Here is a 14,859-nt window from a genome sequence, read left to right on the forward strand (position 1 = left end):
TACCTGTCAAGCAAAGAATGTCCTTGGACCAGTATAGGCACTTAAAAACAGGGGAAAACTCACTACAGTATCAATAAGGTATATGAAGGTCTGAGAGTTGCTGACTCTGGACAATCCCTAAGGCATAATTCAGCCAAAAGCCACATTCATCTGTTCTTCACATAATTCCAGAAATAAAGAATTTCAGAAGTCATTAAAGGCCTTAATCTCAAAATAAATATATTTTTCATTTCTGCTTTCAATACCACAGCCAAGATTATCTTACTGGGAGCAGACAGTATATCACAGGTCAATTTAACAACTCTACACAGTAGAAGAGAGATACAATTGACTTAGGGATTTCATCCTCAGCAAGAATTGCACCCTGAGCAAAAACCAGCAGCAATTAGAGAGAATATGGAAGACATATGTCAATGAGATATGAGAAATAGCCCATGGGCCTTAAATGAAATAATTAACCTGCATCCAGTCTGTCACATGTTATAATAGATCCACTGTAGAATTATGGTCATCCCAAGCCCTCCTGGCTCCAAAGAGACAAAGCTGGTGTCTGCTACTGGTATCTCTGTAGCTTTACAGATGAAGATAACAATAGTCCTTTGAACTATGGGTAAAACTTTATGTGTAAAATGAAAGAAATAGAAATAGAAATAATAGAAATAGAAATAGAAATAGAAATAGAAATAGAAATAGAAATAGAAATAGAAATAGAAATAGAAATAGAAATAGAAATAGAAATAGAAATAATAGATAGAAATATTGATGACGGAGCCCAGAGGGCCATGGCAGGTGGACGAAAAGCAATGAAATATATATGGGACAGACTAGAGAAGGTAATTTCTTCAGCCAGAACATGTACAATATGCATGGTTTCAAAATAACAAGGAGCCAGGTGTACTTTCAGTTCACTCTAAACTAGAAGAACAACTGAAGGGGATATAGAGCATCACCACAGCTTCCTCTTTAGCTCTTCTGTCAGAAATTGTTTGGAGGAGACACTAGGTAAGGGAACTACACTCTCAAACAGAAGAAAAGTAGGGCAATTGCAGGATGTGACAGAGGAATTCAAATACCATACAGGAACTGAAATGGAAAATGGCTTCACTTCAACAGTTTGGGTTCAATTTCTGTCTTTAGGTGAACTGCAGTTCCCAAATTCTCCTTAAACACTCTCACTGAAGAACAGACTCAGAAAAAATTTCTCTGCTTCTTTCTCTCCTCTTGCTGGTTTTTGTGTGTGCCATGCCTCCTGGGGACTGTCCATCGAGCATCCCTGCTCCCAGAGGAGATCATTTGCCATTATGACTGACTGCTGTTAGTAAAAACGTTTAGCAAAATAGTGAGACCCCTGCTGAACCATGAACCGTGCAGTTCAACAGCAGGTGTTTTGCAAGACTCTGCACAGCACTGCAGTGCACACAGCACGAAGAGCATCAATGCAGGACAGCTGAAAATGACGCAATTTCTCCCCTTGCAAAAATTTTCATTTGAGGATGTCTGATCTGACAAAATCCTGCTTTGGAGGAGGAAGGTTTTGGTGCTTCTCAGCCCAAAGCTTATGGACAAACTGATGTGCACTGCTTATTGTAGGCTGGGATTTGAGTTTTTTGAGAATAGTGTTTTGTCAAAACATGAAAAAACTTTCTCGCTATACTTACCCTTCATCCTTCTTCTACATGTTTTTCTATGTTGATATTTGAAGTTATGTCAAATTACAAATTCTGCATCAGGAAAATCTATTTTAGTAAAATAGTTGTCAAAATTGAGATGGTCAGCACATGTTCAAACCAGCCTGTATATCTTTAATATATAGGCATTTTGTTAAAACAGTTATTGCTTATCCTGTGTTTGTGGTCCAACATATACATTTGAGAGTCCAAGACATTTTACAAAGCATTAGCTACAGTTTAACTGGTAATCAGTTAAATGAAGGTTTTATAAAAAAGATAGAGCTGTAAAGCTCTTCAAAGCAGCCCTTGGGAACACAAGCTACATTGCAGTTTTCTCCTCAATTTCACAAACTGCTGTACGTTTAGCTTATAATAACTGCTTTAAGTAATTTAAAATGAAGGCATTTGGCTCCCAGTGATACTATGTAATGCTATTTTAATAAGAGCGAATGAAGTTAGGACATGGACCAGTGTAACTACCTAATCCTGAATGGCAGATTCTCTGTGCAAGAATTTTCTCTTTTATTAATTTCATGCTTTCTCATCTCATACTCCTGCCTTGGCCCTGCTTAATCTTGTAGCAGTGGTGAAATATTATCTGAACAACTGTGGTGATGATTAAATTAATTTAAAGCTATTAAGGACTAAGCTATGATCTGCAGTATCTTTCTTTTTTTTTTTTTTCTGCTCCCCTTCCTTGTAACTCATCTGTTTTGTGGGTTTTTTCCTTTTTCTGACCACTTACACTTCTTTTCACATCCCGTCTGTGCATTGTGATGCCCAACATACAAGTTGACTTATCCTGACATACAATTCAATTTATAGCCTTCCTGGCACAGCTGGATTCTCCATGGCTGACACTTCTAACTGGATAGCTGCACTCTTACGAGTCAGTGGCAGCATATAGGACACAATTCCTCTGCCATCTCTTCAGAAAAATCAGTGGCAGTGTGATTCTCAGCTGTAAGCAAAATATCTCTCTATCTTACAAATCATTTAATTTTCCTTCTCTACATCTCTTATATATAAATAACTTCATAGACAAAACAGATAATCTATAAATGCTAATAATAGAGAAGAAAATGGTAAAATAGGATAAAAAGACAAAAATCCCTTTAATAGCGTAACTGTGAAAGATGGGGAGTGTCTGTGATGCAGAGGAAGCAGACTAATGTTTTTATTTTGTATCCATCAAGTCCAAATTTCCAAATTGCACTAAAGAATTTTACATGTTCTGATTCCTAAACTCTTCTTTTCCTTTCTCTTAGGGTTTACTCGTGGCTACTATATTCTGCTTCTTCAATGGTGAGGTAAGTATGTGAAATACAGAAAATTACCAGAACTTGAAAAATAGTCACTCTATTGTTCATTAATGCAGATGTGAAGCATGTCACACCACAAATTTTGAAACTACACGAAGCTGCTTTTACTCTATAGACAAGCAGCTGTGTGTGTTTTTGAAAGCTCTGTGCAGAGTGTGACTTGAATGTCTCTGAGCAGATGAACCAGGTGCATTACCATTACAAAGCAGATGGCACCTAATGAGGTACAGGCATGAGACTCTCCCCTACCATCTGCAGTTTGATATGGAGGTCTAAGTAAAGGAGAAAAATGCTCTACTCCCCTTCCTGCCTGAAAACAATGGGAAGGACCACAGTAAGCAGTGGGGACCTTCAGGGGTCTGTCTGGAGAACCCAGTGCTGTGTTCAGGCCCAGAGCCATGGCAGAGGCCATTCCTGGTAGCACTGCCAGAGCTGGAAGAGTGCAATTACTTTCACTCCTTCGAGGATTAGCACTGGCCTTTTTACAGTCAATGTTTCTTGTGTAGTAATTGAGAAATAAAAGTCCTTGAGGCAAAGATCTCTCCCATTCTCTTACAACTAGAGCATATATATGTATATACACCTACACTGGTTTTTAGGTCCACTTCACTACCTTTTTTTTTTTTTTACAAAAAATAGCAGGTAAGAATATGTCAAGAACCATTTAAATTCCTACAGCAAGCCATTTTTCAAAGATGGTTGGCAAAAAAAGCTTTTTCAATACATCAGGAGCATTCAAGTGTAGCAAAATAAAACACCATATATTTTATCAAAGTTAGGAATTCCATTAAAAAGATCATTTTCAATCCAGACCAGATGAATTAGACACAGAATAAACTTTGTGATGCTAACGCTCAGTATGTCAACCCAGACAGATATTTGTGCTCCTGTTTATCCCTGTATATTATTAGAAAGTAGCAAATTCCAAGTAATGATGTGACCACACTTATGTTTTGATAGAGACTTGAAGCAAATTATGTTATTGATAAGGTGCTACTGGCTGCTTTGATAACTTTCAGGATAGCAGAGAATATTAAATTCTGCCACGAGCTGTCGACATCTGTGTAGATTTGCTTGTGTCTGGCTCCCTGTGTAACTGTACAGAGAAACTCAAGAGTAGAAAAGGTGAGAGGCCTCCCATTGCAGTTCTGTGGCATGGCTTCTCAGGAAACATGAAAGAGAACGGCAAAATGTGAGCAACTACCAATCCTGAAACCTAACATGAAATGGTAGCTGTAAAGATCATGCTACAAAAGTTCATCGTTTCATGCATCCAACTAAACAAAGTTGAAGAGATGTACAACTCTTTTTCTGTGACATTTCTGTCCCCAGGATCTGCAGGCAACTATCACCTTTCTCCTTCTCCCTTACAGTCATCACTTGCTGGCACAGTCCAGTCTCCATGCCTTGGAAACACAGAAAAACTTCTGATTCTCCCTGGTAGGGGGTACCCGGCATGAAGAAAGTAGAGACCAGTCAGGCAGTTTTTGAAGCATCCTCTCCCTGTAGGAATGACTGCATAGCTATGTACAAGCAGTGCTCCAGTTTGCCCGCACTGGCCTCCAAACTAAGTTTTGCCCCAAAATCCTGGTCTTGAACATTGCCTTCTTCATTCTCCCAGCATCACCTTCCATTTTTTTTTCAGATTAAATTTTGCAGAACAAATTTTCTTATTGTTTTACAGCTTTATTGTAAAAGGTTGTTTACTCCATAATTCTCCAACTCTAATGAGAAAACATGGATTTGTGTCTAAATTAAGGGCTGTAGCAGTGCTAAAAAAGAAGAAAGGCAGCAGTAAAAGGCACTGAAAACATGAAGAGCCTTAAAGACTGTTTATTTCTTAGTTTCATCAGCTAGCTCTAATTCCAAAGTGCTTTTGGCAATGCTACAGTGTCAGAAGAGCATATTCACCTTTACAACTCCAGGAATACAATTCTTGAGTTCTGCAATAATGAATATATCTGAAGTATCTGCTTGCCAATATGTACGGTTAATGATTCCTTGGTGGAGCTGCTGATCAGAAACATGACCAAGTGTCAGGCAATAAGAAGAAATGGCCATGAGGATTCAGGTTTCCCAGACATGTTGAGAATGATTTTGTTGGTGCTTGGGTACTTTTCAACATTACACCCATTTTTAAAATCATATCTGCTTCAGGCAACTTTCAATGGCAGGAATTCTGAGAAATCCTGTCATTGTTTTCTTATAGGAAATTTTATTTACTAGACAATAAGGGAAGCTTTCTTTAAAATTTCCCATTAAAGTGAGCAGAGAGTCAGTGATGACACCTCTCTAAGACAGATTCAAGACAGTTTGGTGCTTGCATCAGCACATTTCCAATAAACATCAAGCAAAGTTTATGCACTAGAGTAGCTAGGCTGGACTTTGCCAAGAGAGGATGAAAGGATTGTGATCCCCTTCCTCCCATTTTATTCCTGCAGTTACCCAATCTGTAGATATATAAGGCACAAAATCTGTAGAAGAGCAGTAACAGACTAATGCCGAGCTGATATTATATCCTTCCAAAGGGAGTGCTGATCTGAGTTTGGCCAAGTGAACTCAGCTGACTCCCCCCAGTCTTGCTGTGTGCAGTAGAATACAGACCAAAGCCACAGTCTGGTCTTTAATCATGATAGAAGACTGTTTCCAAGCTGCTGCATACATCTGCTGCCATAGAGGTCAAAATTACTTCTCTCGAGAAAATTCAGTGTGGGGCAAGGAGATTAATTTTAGTATTACAAAAAGCCTGTATAATCTCGGATTTACTTTTTCCAGCTGGAGTATTTAACTTCAAGATTGAAACACACGAAGCTTAGCCAGGACAAACAATGCTAAACTCAGAACCACCTGACAGTGTTTTACAGTGCATTCATCGCCTACTACCTCACTAATCTCACTTTAGTTCCATGATCCCATCTATAGAAAGAAATGTAAAAATAGTAATAAGAAGCTGTACCAATGCCTGCATTCATGTGGAAGAACACATAAACAAAAGATTTGGTTGGGACTTTCAAAATGATAGCTCTTCCTGTGCATTTTCATATAAAATCTTTGTATCCAACAGAACTGTAATTTCTCTGTCCAACAACAACAGTGTTGTACAGATGATACGAGGTTTCTGCAATAGTCTGCTCACCAGACCACATTTCCAAGCCTGGGAATGCTTCTAGGCTGCAAGGCTGGACAACAAAATGGAAAGTCAGTTTGGGGAAAAAACAGCCATGTATCTTACATGTCAATGAGGCGTGAATGGCTAATGAAGAACAGAAAAACCTTTAAAGTCTGGAATAGCAGAGTAAATAAGCTCAGGCTCTTCATTTTTTTAGTTTTTACTTTCTTTCATCTGCTATCACAGCAGAAAATATGGCAGGCACTGCCCTGTGCCTCCTGTCCCCAGGCACCTCCTCAGTTATTAATACACTGTGGTTGTGCATGTGACTTTCTGTAATGCTGCTTACGTATTTAAAATCCATACCTGAATGGTTTTGGTTGGCACTGAGTTATGATCATCTGAGATCCTTGGAATCATAGCAGAAATCTAGATTAACAGGTTTTGCTCAAGTGCAGCAGCTTGTACAATGCATTATCCATTTGCGGTCAGATCCTTGCACAGGCAAGTGGTTCAGCAGAGAACAAAAACACAGCTGCTTTGACCTTGTGCTCTCTCTTCTCTATAGAGCCTTTTAAACCTATATAATGGCACTTCTAATCATGGGCTGAACAGGAAGGGATGTGCCTGTTCTCTCCCTGGCCATACATACAATTTAAACATCACTCCCTTCTAAGAAAAAAAATTATAAGCTCCTCACAACAGGCTTTGTAACACTCAGGGACATTGTTCTTCCCTCTTCAGTTAACTATGCTAACATCTCCAGACCTATGATTGTCCTGGTGGCCTGTCAGATTCCAGTTCAGCTGAAGGTAGTTTGGGAGCTTATCAGGAGCTCATCACCTGCACAGCAGCTCTTCTCCCCATGCAAGAGTGATCAAAGCCTTGGGGTCTGTGCAGGGGCCAGGGGAAGGGGGCTAGAAGAGGAACAGAAGGGCTCTAAGAGCATGGTTTTGCTGCCTTTAGTAAAGATGCTGAGATTAATCTGAATGGCAAAAGTGCAAACACAGTCAATGTGGGGCAGAGAAGGCCAGAAGTCCACAATGGCTGGTGGTGCTAGTGACCATGGTGGTGGTGTTGGAGAGGTGGCTGCAGGCAGGCAGAGCTGCTCTGCACAGACATGGTTATGGTCTAGCCAAGCCACTACCCCAGTGTGATATGGGGAAAGTCACTGTCTTAGTATGTCTGAAGACTTCTTCTTTCAGTCCCTCCCCATAGCTTCTGGAGTGACTAAGCTACAATATTCATACTGTAACATCAAAAGGCAATTTTAAAGTGACTAAACTCTTTACAGATTTTACCTTGTGTGTAATATTTCTGTATCCAGTACTAAAACTGCATTACTGTTTCACCCTGTAACTCTTTCTCACTAATAAACTTTGGTGATGGTGTGATATAAAACATCACCACATGTAGCCATTTCACTTTAATTCTCAGTATTGGCATAGTAAACTTTGCTCACGCTCTCCACTGTTAAAGTGCCATTGTGACCATAGGCCTTTCCTGTGCTCGATATCTAATTAATCTGCATTCAGCCATTTGTTTTCTTTTCTTTATTTGTTAGGAGAAAGTAAATAGCAGTACATTCTCCAAATGACAAACAGTGCCCACCTCAGCAGGAGCACAGAAACTCTAGGATTCCTGTCATCACAGTGCCTCACCTGCACCTGCCTACCTCTTGAGGAGGGTGTCGCTATATCAGATTATTACATCAAACTGATCCTATTCTCACATTGTGTTTGGAATCATTGATCTAAACAAAAAAACCAACATTTTCCCACTTCCTGCTCATATTCTTAGCATTACCAAGAGCCAGCACCCTGAACATGCATCTGGAGAAGGGCTTCATTTTCCCTGGCAGGACTCAGCAGCTTAAATCATATCTTAGTGACATGTATAACATCACTGTTAATGTAAAAGATGAATAAAATGTTTTATTCCTAGCAGATGAATGTTCAAAGGTTGAAATTCTCTGCCATGCAGCAGGCTATGACCAATGATACATTTTGCAAGAACAGAACCTGTTCTTAACTTATCAGGACAAAATCTCTATTTAGCTCTACTAATCCTCCAAATCTTTCTTTCTACAAATTAGTCCTAACAAGCTCTAGAAGTACTTACACTTTGACATTCATGGCCAGTTTTACTCAAGACTAAATTTCTTCAGATATCACAATGCATTAGGCATTCCAGGGGCAAGAATCCAGCTGCAGCATCAGATAGGTTTTAATCCCCATTCCTTCTTCCTCTTCTCTCTTCTACTATAGCATCCTACTGTGTTCCCATGCAGCAATCTGTTCCACATTTACAGGATGAGCTGACTTATACCTTCTCTTCACAAGCAGCAACAACTGCAGAAACTCTTATTGCTGCCATAAGGTAGGCGGGGAAAGAGTTAAGGCCAAGAGCTGAACAACTGCTTCTGGAGAAGACAGGAGGAGAGAGGCAGACTGAACCTGATGAAATCAGACCTAGAGCTTTTCCTTTTCCTTCCATTTTCCTTTCCTTTTCCTTTCCTTTTCCTTTTCCCTTCTCTCCCCTCCTTTCCCCTCCCTTTCCCTTTTCTTATTTTAAAAGTTCTACAGTTTCAGGGGTTTACATTATGCCTCACTCTAAGTATGTGTTTCTTTAACAGGTCCAAGGAGCTTTGAAGAGGCAATGGACACAGTACAAAACCCAGTGGGGCCAAAGGCGCCGCGAGCACTGTTCCACACGATCTACCTCCTACACAGCAACATCAATCACAGAGGTCCCCGTTTACCTGTATCACCATGACTCCAACAATGAACAGCTGAATGGAAGATATGTAGAGGACTCTGAACTCGTTGCATTAAAATCTGGAGAGACGTCTACCTAGCTCAGCACCAGCCATTGCAAACTCATTGTTTCATGTTCTGCCTGTGAACAAAGTGGGGAGAAGGGTGGGAGTGTGGAAATCCAAGATGCTATGTCAGAGTGCAGGCCCAGGTGGAAGGACACATCATATTCAAACCACATCAGCCTCTGACAGCAGTGGTGTGAGGGAGTCTGATGCAGACCTGGAAACAGTATTTCTTCCTGTGCGCTGCAGCAGGGAGTGAACATGGACTTGCCTACCAGGCTGTGTAATCTCCACATCTCCTGATACCAGCCATATAAAGTGACCACCCAACATTCATGACAACCGCAGGTAGCCCATAGCAAACAGGAAAGAAAGAACCAGTATGTGGCAATTGGAAACTTTCAGCACTTTTTGTTTTCTCTACTTTTCTTTAACACTAGTTTTTAAACTACCAACTTTCACAAGATGTAACTGGCTTAGAGTCTTTTATTTTTCTCTTTTAATGAGCTTGATGACTGCTTCAAAGATTTTGCACATTGCAAGACAAATCAAATATATAAACAGCAGAAAGTCACTCCAAAGTATTGAAATCCTGATGATTTCCAAAGGATGCCCCAAAATATTACCAACCCCAAAGGATACCCAGAATATTATCATCCCATTAGCAGGTGCATAAAGCAAATGAAGGTGAAATAGTCATTGCATACCAAGATCTCAAACACCCTGAGAGAAACAGATCAGTTCTTCAGGCTGCATCACACAAATCTTGAAGGCATCTCAAAATAGTTTTTGTTTGACAATACAGAGAGTTCAAGAATATTTATTTATAGGAAAAATTGTGAGTCTCTTACTTTGCCCAGAAACTCATCATTAAGGCACAATTTTTTATGAAATTTGTTTGGAAATTACAGTTTTATTTAATGGATTTTCTGAGGTTAATGTTAGATGAATGTTTGTCTCTGTTATAAAATTGTGATCATGACAGTAAAGGTAAAGATACCATGTAAGAAATGAGAAACTAATGTCTTAGCACAGGACGCATCTATTTTTAGAATTTGATTGCTCTCCTGAGTTCCTAATCATCAGATAGTCCTGCCAAAACCCTTGATAACCTATTTCAGATTCTATTGAAATTAGCAGACAAATCCCTGCTAACTTCAATGAGTGGTGAACAACTCTCTTCAGTGTTCGGGAATGACTTATGCAATACAGTTTGGTGTAGACCCCAAAAATAGGAGACCCCAAAATTAGTGATTTGAAACAATTTTAAAATATTGTGTCCAACCAGGCTGTTTTTCCTTGCTTTACCCTTAATTTGTAGATATTAAATGGAGGGACAATGTACATGACTACCTACATGAGTCACCATCTTGCTGGAAAAGTCCCTCCCAGGAATGAGTTCATGAGGGATAGGTGTAAACCCAGCACTGAGAGAGGGGACTGAATTCCCACTATCCATATAAGAGGCAATTCCTTGCAGAGAAGAGGGTTACTCCATTTTTGCCACCAGCACACGCACACAACCTCTGTGCACTACCAACACTTCCCAGTGTGAGGAATGAGCTCCTGGCTCTGCGACCGTGGAACAAGAGAGAGGAGCTGGGGAACAAGAACAAGCTGTCTTGCAGATCATCACATGGTTAATCCAGTGGAACACTTACAAAAAAATACCTTCATGTGTATTTTGTTCCAACCACATACCTATTTTTCAGACTTCAAGGAATACGAAGATAGTTATTTTTTCAGACAACAGTATTTCTCACATTGTTATTTCTGTTTTCACCAGTGAACAGTAGGAAGTGGAGGAGTCAGTTGTTAAAGACAATAAAGTGGCTGTGCTATGAACGCTGTATTTCTGAACTGCTTTGGGACACACCACACTTCCTGGGAGTGCTCCAGAAGGCATTCCTGGTTTCTAAAGATACAAGTGAGCTGATTGTAAAAGAAGTGTGCATAATATTAAGAGTTTAATAATGAACATGTTGGTTTTAATGATGTACATGTTTACAACATGTAAGTGCAAGTTGTTTCACTGTTATGTTCATGTGGATGTACAAAATGGAAATGCTTTGCCATTATAATGATTGTGTTCTTTCTTCACTATTAAGAGTTTCTTGCTTTGTTTAGTAGAGTACTCTGAAAAGTCAGGATCTGAGGTTTAGGGTCTCGGTTGGAGCTTCAGTGTGGTTGCAGCAGTCTTTGTGGAAGCTTTGGTTTCAGTGGAGGGATGATGATTTGCAGCCACTGAAGCTTTGGTCTCACATACACACTGAGTTTAGGGTTGTCATCACCCTTGGGCTTTGTAGGAAAGGCTGTTTTGAAGGTATTTACTGAGTAATTTCTTATCAAAGTACTTTCTAATGGGAAATGCTATTTTCCTTATCTCCAGATGGTTTGAAACATTTTCATTGCACTCACAAGGTACATTTCATTCTCTGCTTTATAAATAGTACCATACACTAGTGATGGTAATATTAGGAATACTGATACAACCTCAGTAATTACAATTATGACAGTAGGGTGGTTTGACTCTAGTACATTTCACAAGAACAGCAGAAATGCATAATTAATAGATCATTGTATCAAAAAGTAGGGAAGGAGCTGACACTTGAATCTGTGAATGCAAGGTGTATTTTAAGAGGAAAACAACCTTAAATTAGTCACCTCTGCAGTATCTGTTTCCTCTCAAACACCACACCACATCCAACACATGAAAACCCAGTTTACTGAAAATTTGCTCCAGCAGAAGTGGTTGCTTTGTTTGAGCAACAAAATCTATCAGGAAGGTGCTGGTTGTTATTCTTTACAGGGTACAGAAACACAGCACAAATTAAAAGATTTGTTGTGGCATGGAATGTCAAAAGTAAGACTTGATTTTTATTTCATTTACTTAATAAATATATTTTAGCTAAAATAAAACAGCAACAAAGGTAAAACAGACAATTTTATCTGTATTAAAACTCTTAGCAATAATAATACCTTAATTAAAACATTACAGAGCGCTCATGTAGCACAATAACTTTGCTTTGGGTTAAAAACAACCATGCAAATATGGTGAATTTCTGTCCTCCCATCCTTTGCTAGTTTCAATAAATAAAATCTGAGCAGATTTTCAAAGATGCAAGTCCAAAATACTAACAATGTGAAGGTACCTACATTTCCACTGCTTGGAATTTTAAAATTCTGATGTGTCTTCATGAAGCTAAATATGTGCAGTTATTTGATCACTACTCAAAAATATCAGGATTTGTGACCTAAAAAATATTTGTATTGATACAGTAGTTGATCCCAAGCCAATGAGACTCTGCAGTGTATGAAGCATGCCCTATCTGCCCTCTGGCAGCATAGAAGACCTGAGCCCAGCTGTGCAATTTGGACCCAGTGCTGCCACATGGAGGGGGGAAAAAATGTCATTGGCCAGCAGTGAGGGAAAGTTAGACCTCCAGCTTGGCATACCTCGGGAAGAAGAACACGATCAGCTCCTTAGTCAATTATCTAGTGAAATTTAAGTCCCTGGCAAGCCCTGAGATCTAGAATGGTGCCAGAAATGACACCAATGTTTTGACACCTGTAGTTCTGTGCCAGCTGTAGTAATTAGGGTACCTGTAAGATTTAAGTTCAAAGTACCCTTTTCATGACCTGCAAATGTTTCTGTGCAGTACAGAATTTTTCATATACTTACAGATGGATCCCAAATCTATATTTAAGCATCCCTTTATTGAGTATTTAGAGCATCATTGAGAAAATAAAGGAATTCTCATAATCTCAAATACAGAACAGTATGTCCCCCTCATCCTAATGAAGGAGAGCTGTTTTAACCAGTCAAATCAAGCAGTGAGAAGGTTACCATTACTGAGCATGTCATACTGCTGCTGGAGAAGAAAGCAGCATGGTAAGATGACTAACAGGGATGTTATATATGAGCCTCACGAAACACAAATTGCCACAGACAGCACTGGGGATGATTTAGGCCTGGCTCACTTGCATTGGCAGACAGATCATTTAGATGACCTGCCAAATTCCTATCAAGACTTATTTTCTATGATTTTGTAGCAGCAGAGATGGGCACTGTGCTCTGCTGGGGCAGGAAGGTACTTACCTCTCACTAAATGCCAGTTAAGATTTTCTTTATAATCCAATTTCAGGACCTCCCAAGCCTATCTTAAAAAGAAACCAACTATCTTCAGTCAATTTTTAAAGGACATCAGATGACTGCACAAATTTTAATAATCTGGTCCCTCTTCTCTCACTGTAAGCAAATGCAACTTTGAGAAGTGACCACACCACAGGAGGTTACTTTGTGTAATGTGAAATGTGCAGATGTGTGACTACATGGAACTCCTCCATTCCCAAGTGCTAGTGATGTTGGTTTGCATAATATGGTCAAATAGATACAGCTCCTTCCCTCATCTGCTCTGCATTTCTCTCCACCTCAGTATTGCCACCATAAGAAGCGTTTACTTCCCAGTCTGTGCATCCTACACACTTTCAGCAGAAACATTTTTCCTTTACAGTTTGCATCTACTACCCACTGGAATTATGGAAATGGTAGGTGCAGATTTAAAGCTAAATTAAGGATAAAAGTCTGAGCACACAGATCAAGTATCTTTAGAAGCAGAGTAACATTATCTTTCTATTTTTGACAGAATGCAATCCTGTCATTTGAAGAAAAGAAAAAAAAATCTTAAGAAGTTGAATGTCAGATAAAAGGCACCAAAAAATCAATTTAGATAGCATACGTACATATATACATATTAATTATATTATATATATATTTACAATGAATTGTTATAAGAACTGTGCTCAGGTAGAAAGTGACCCATCATCCCCCACAAAATGCACAAAGCCGAAGTGAGGAGTGGAAGACACTGTGGGGCAGAGAAGGTATGTAGCCTCCCTTAACTACCTTAATGCTTTCTGAGGACCCCATAGGTCACTGATCTGCCCACTCCCATGCCAGATGTGTTCACCATGGGAATGACTTGGCCAAGAAACGTTGGCTACACTGCATTTCTCAGCTTGCTAAATCAGGGCTGAGCTGATGAAAAGGGCTGATGGGGAGGTGAGCAGGAATAATCTCTTTCCCAGCCGCATGTCTGCTCTCCAACAGATAACCTCATTTATCTCACCAGCATAAGACCTACTATTGTGGAGAAGACTGACCTTAGATCAGGCAGCTCCTTGGTATGGAAAACCTTTTATTTCATTTTACCCTCGGTAATACAGCAGTAATTCTCACTGACTTCAGCAATGTGGCTAAGGGCAGGATTTCTCCCTCTCTGATTTTAGAGGTTATCTAAATATCTAACAAACACTGAAAATACTTGGTGTAATACAGTTTCACCTTCATATTTAACATCAAAATCCCAGTTCATCTGTATTATGCTGCATATAGACTGTTCAAGGTGACAAGATACTATTTTTATATTTTCCTGGGGGGGGGGGGTTGAGAAATGTTTGATGTCTACTAGCACCACGTTTATATATGCTACATGTATTGGACAAACTTCACAAGTTACTTGGCCATTAACATATATTTTCATTGTTATAGGTAAAGAGATAAATAGGTGCTTATGTTAAATGCTTAGCATATAACAGCTTCCAGAAGATCAAAATAAAAAGAATGAAAAAAGCTCTCGGAGTCCATGCTGACCACATAGAAAAACCTGAGAGATGGAAACCCCTTGTATCCTGCTCTCCTCTCTTACCTCCTAGTTATTTCTTTAGTTTCGGGCAAACAAAGTCAAAGTGTCTCAGTCCAGATGGTGGCACGAAGCTGATCAGAACCATGTTATCTGGATAGGTTTTTCTGGGAGATGATTGGTACACATGGAGATGTACAGCTCTTCCCACTGACCACTGCAGTGTGTGTGTGCAAGCAAGATTTTAATGAATAAACCCTCTAGGTATATAATAGCATTGCAATTAACATTCCTT

The 14,859-nt window shown here is 39.5% G+C and overlaps 1 protein-coding gene across 1 annotated transcript in view; it reads left to right on the forward strand.

Moving 5' to 3' along the window:
• The window catches only part of CALCR (calcitonin receptor), a 122,114-nt gene extending 110,887 nt beyond the window's left edge, over positions 1–11,227 (forward strand). Inside the window, exons 12-13 of the mRNA XM_008921194.3 lie at positions 2,939–2,980; positions 8,737–11,227. Coding sequence (XP_008919442.1) covers positions 2,939–2,980; positions 8,737–8,958 — 264 coding nt within the window. The 3' untranslated portion in view covers positions 8,959–11,227. The remainder of the gene's footprint in view (positions 1–2,938; positions 2,981–8,736) is intronic.
• Positions 11,228–14,859: the final 3,632 nt, after the last annotated feature.

This window comes from Manacus vitellinus, unplaced genomic scaffold, assembly GCF_001715985.3.
Source record: "Manacus vitellinus isolate BGI_N305 unplaced genomic scaffold, ASM171598v3 scaffold_3_pilon, whole genome shotgun sequence".
NCBI classification, from domain to species: Eukaryota; Metazoa; Chordata; class Aves; order Passeriformes; family Pipridae; genus Manacus; species Manacus vitellinus.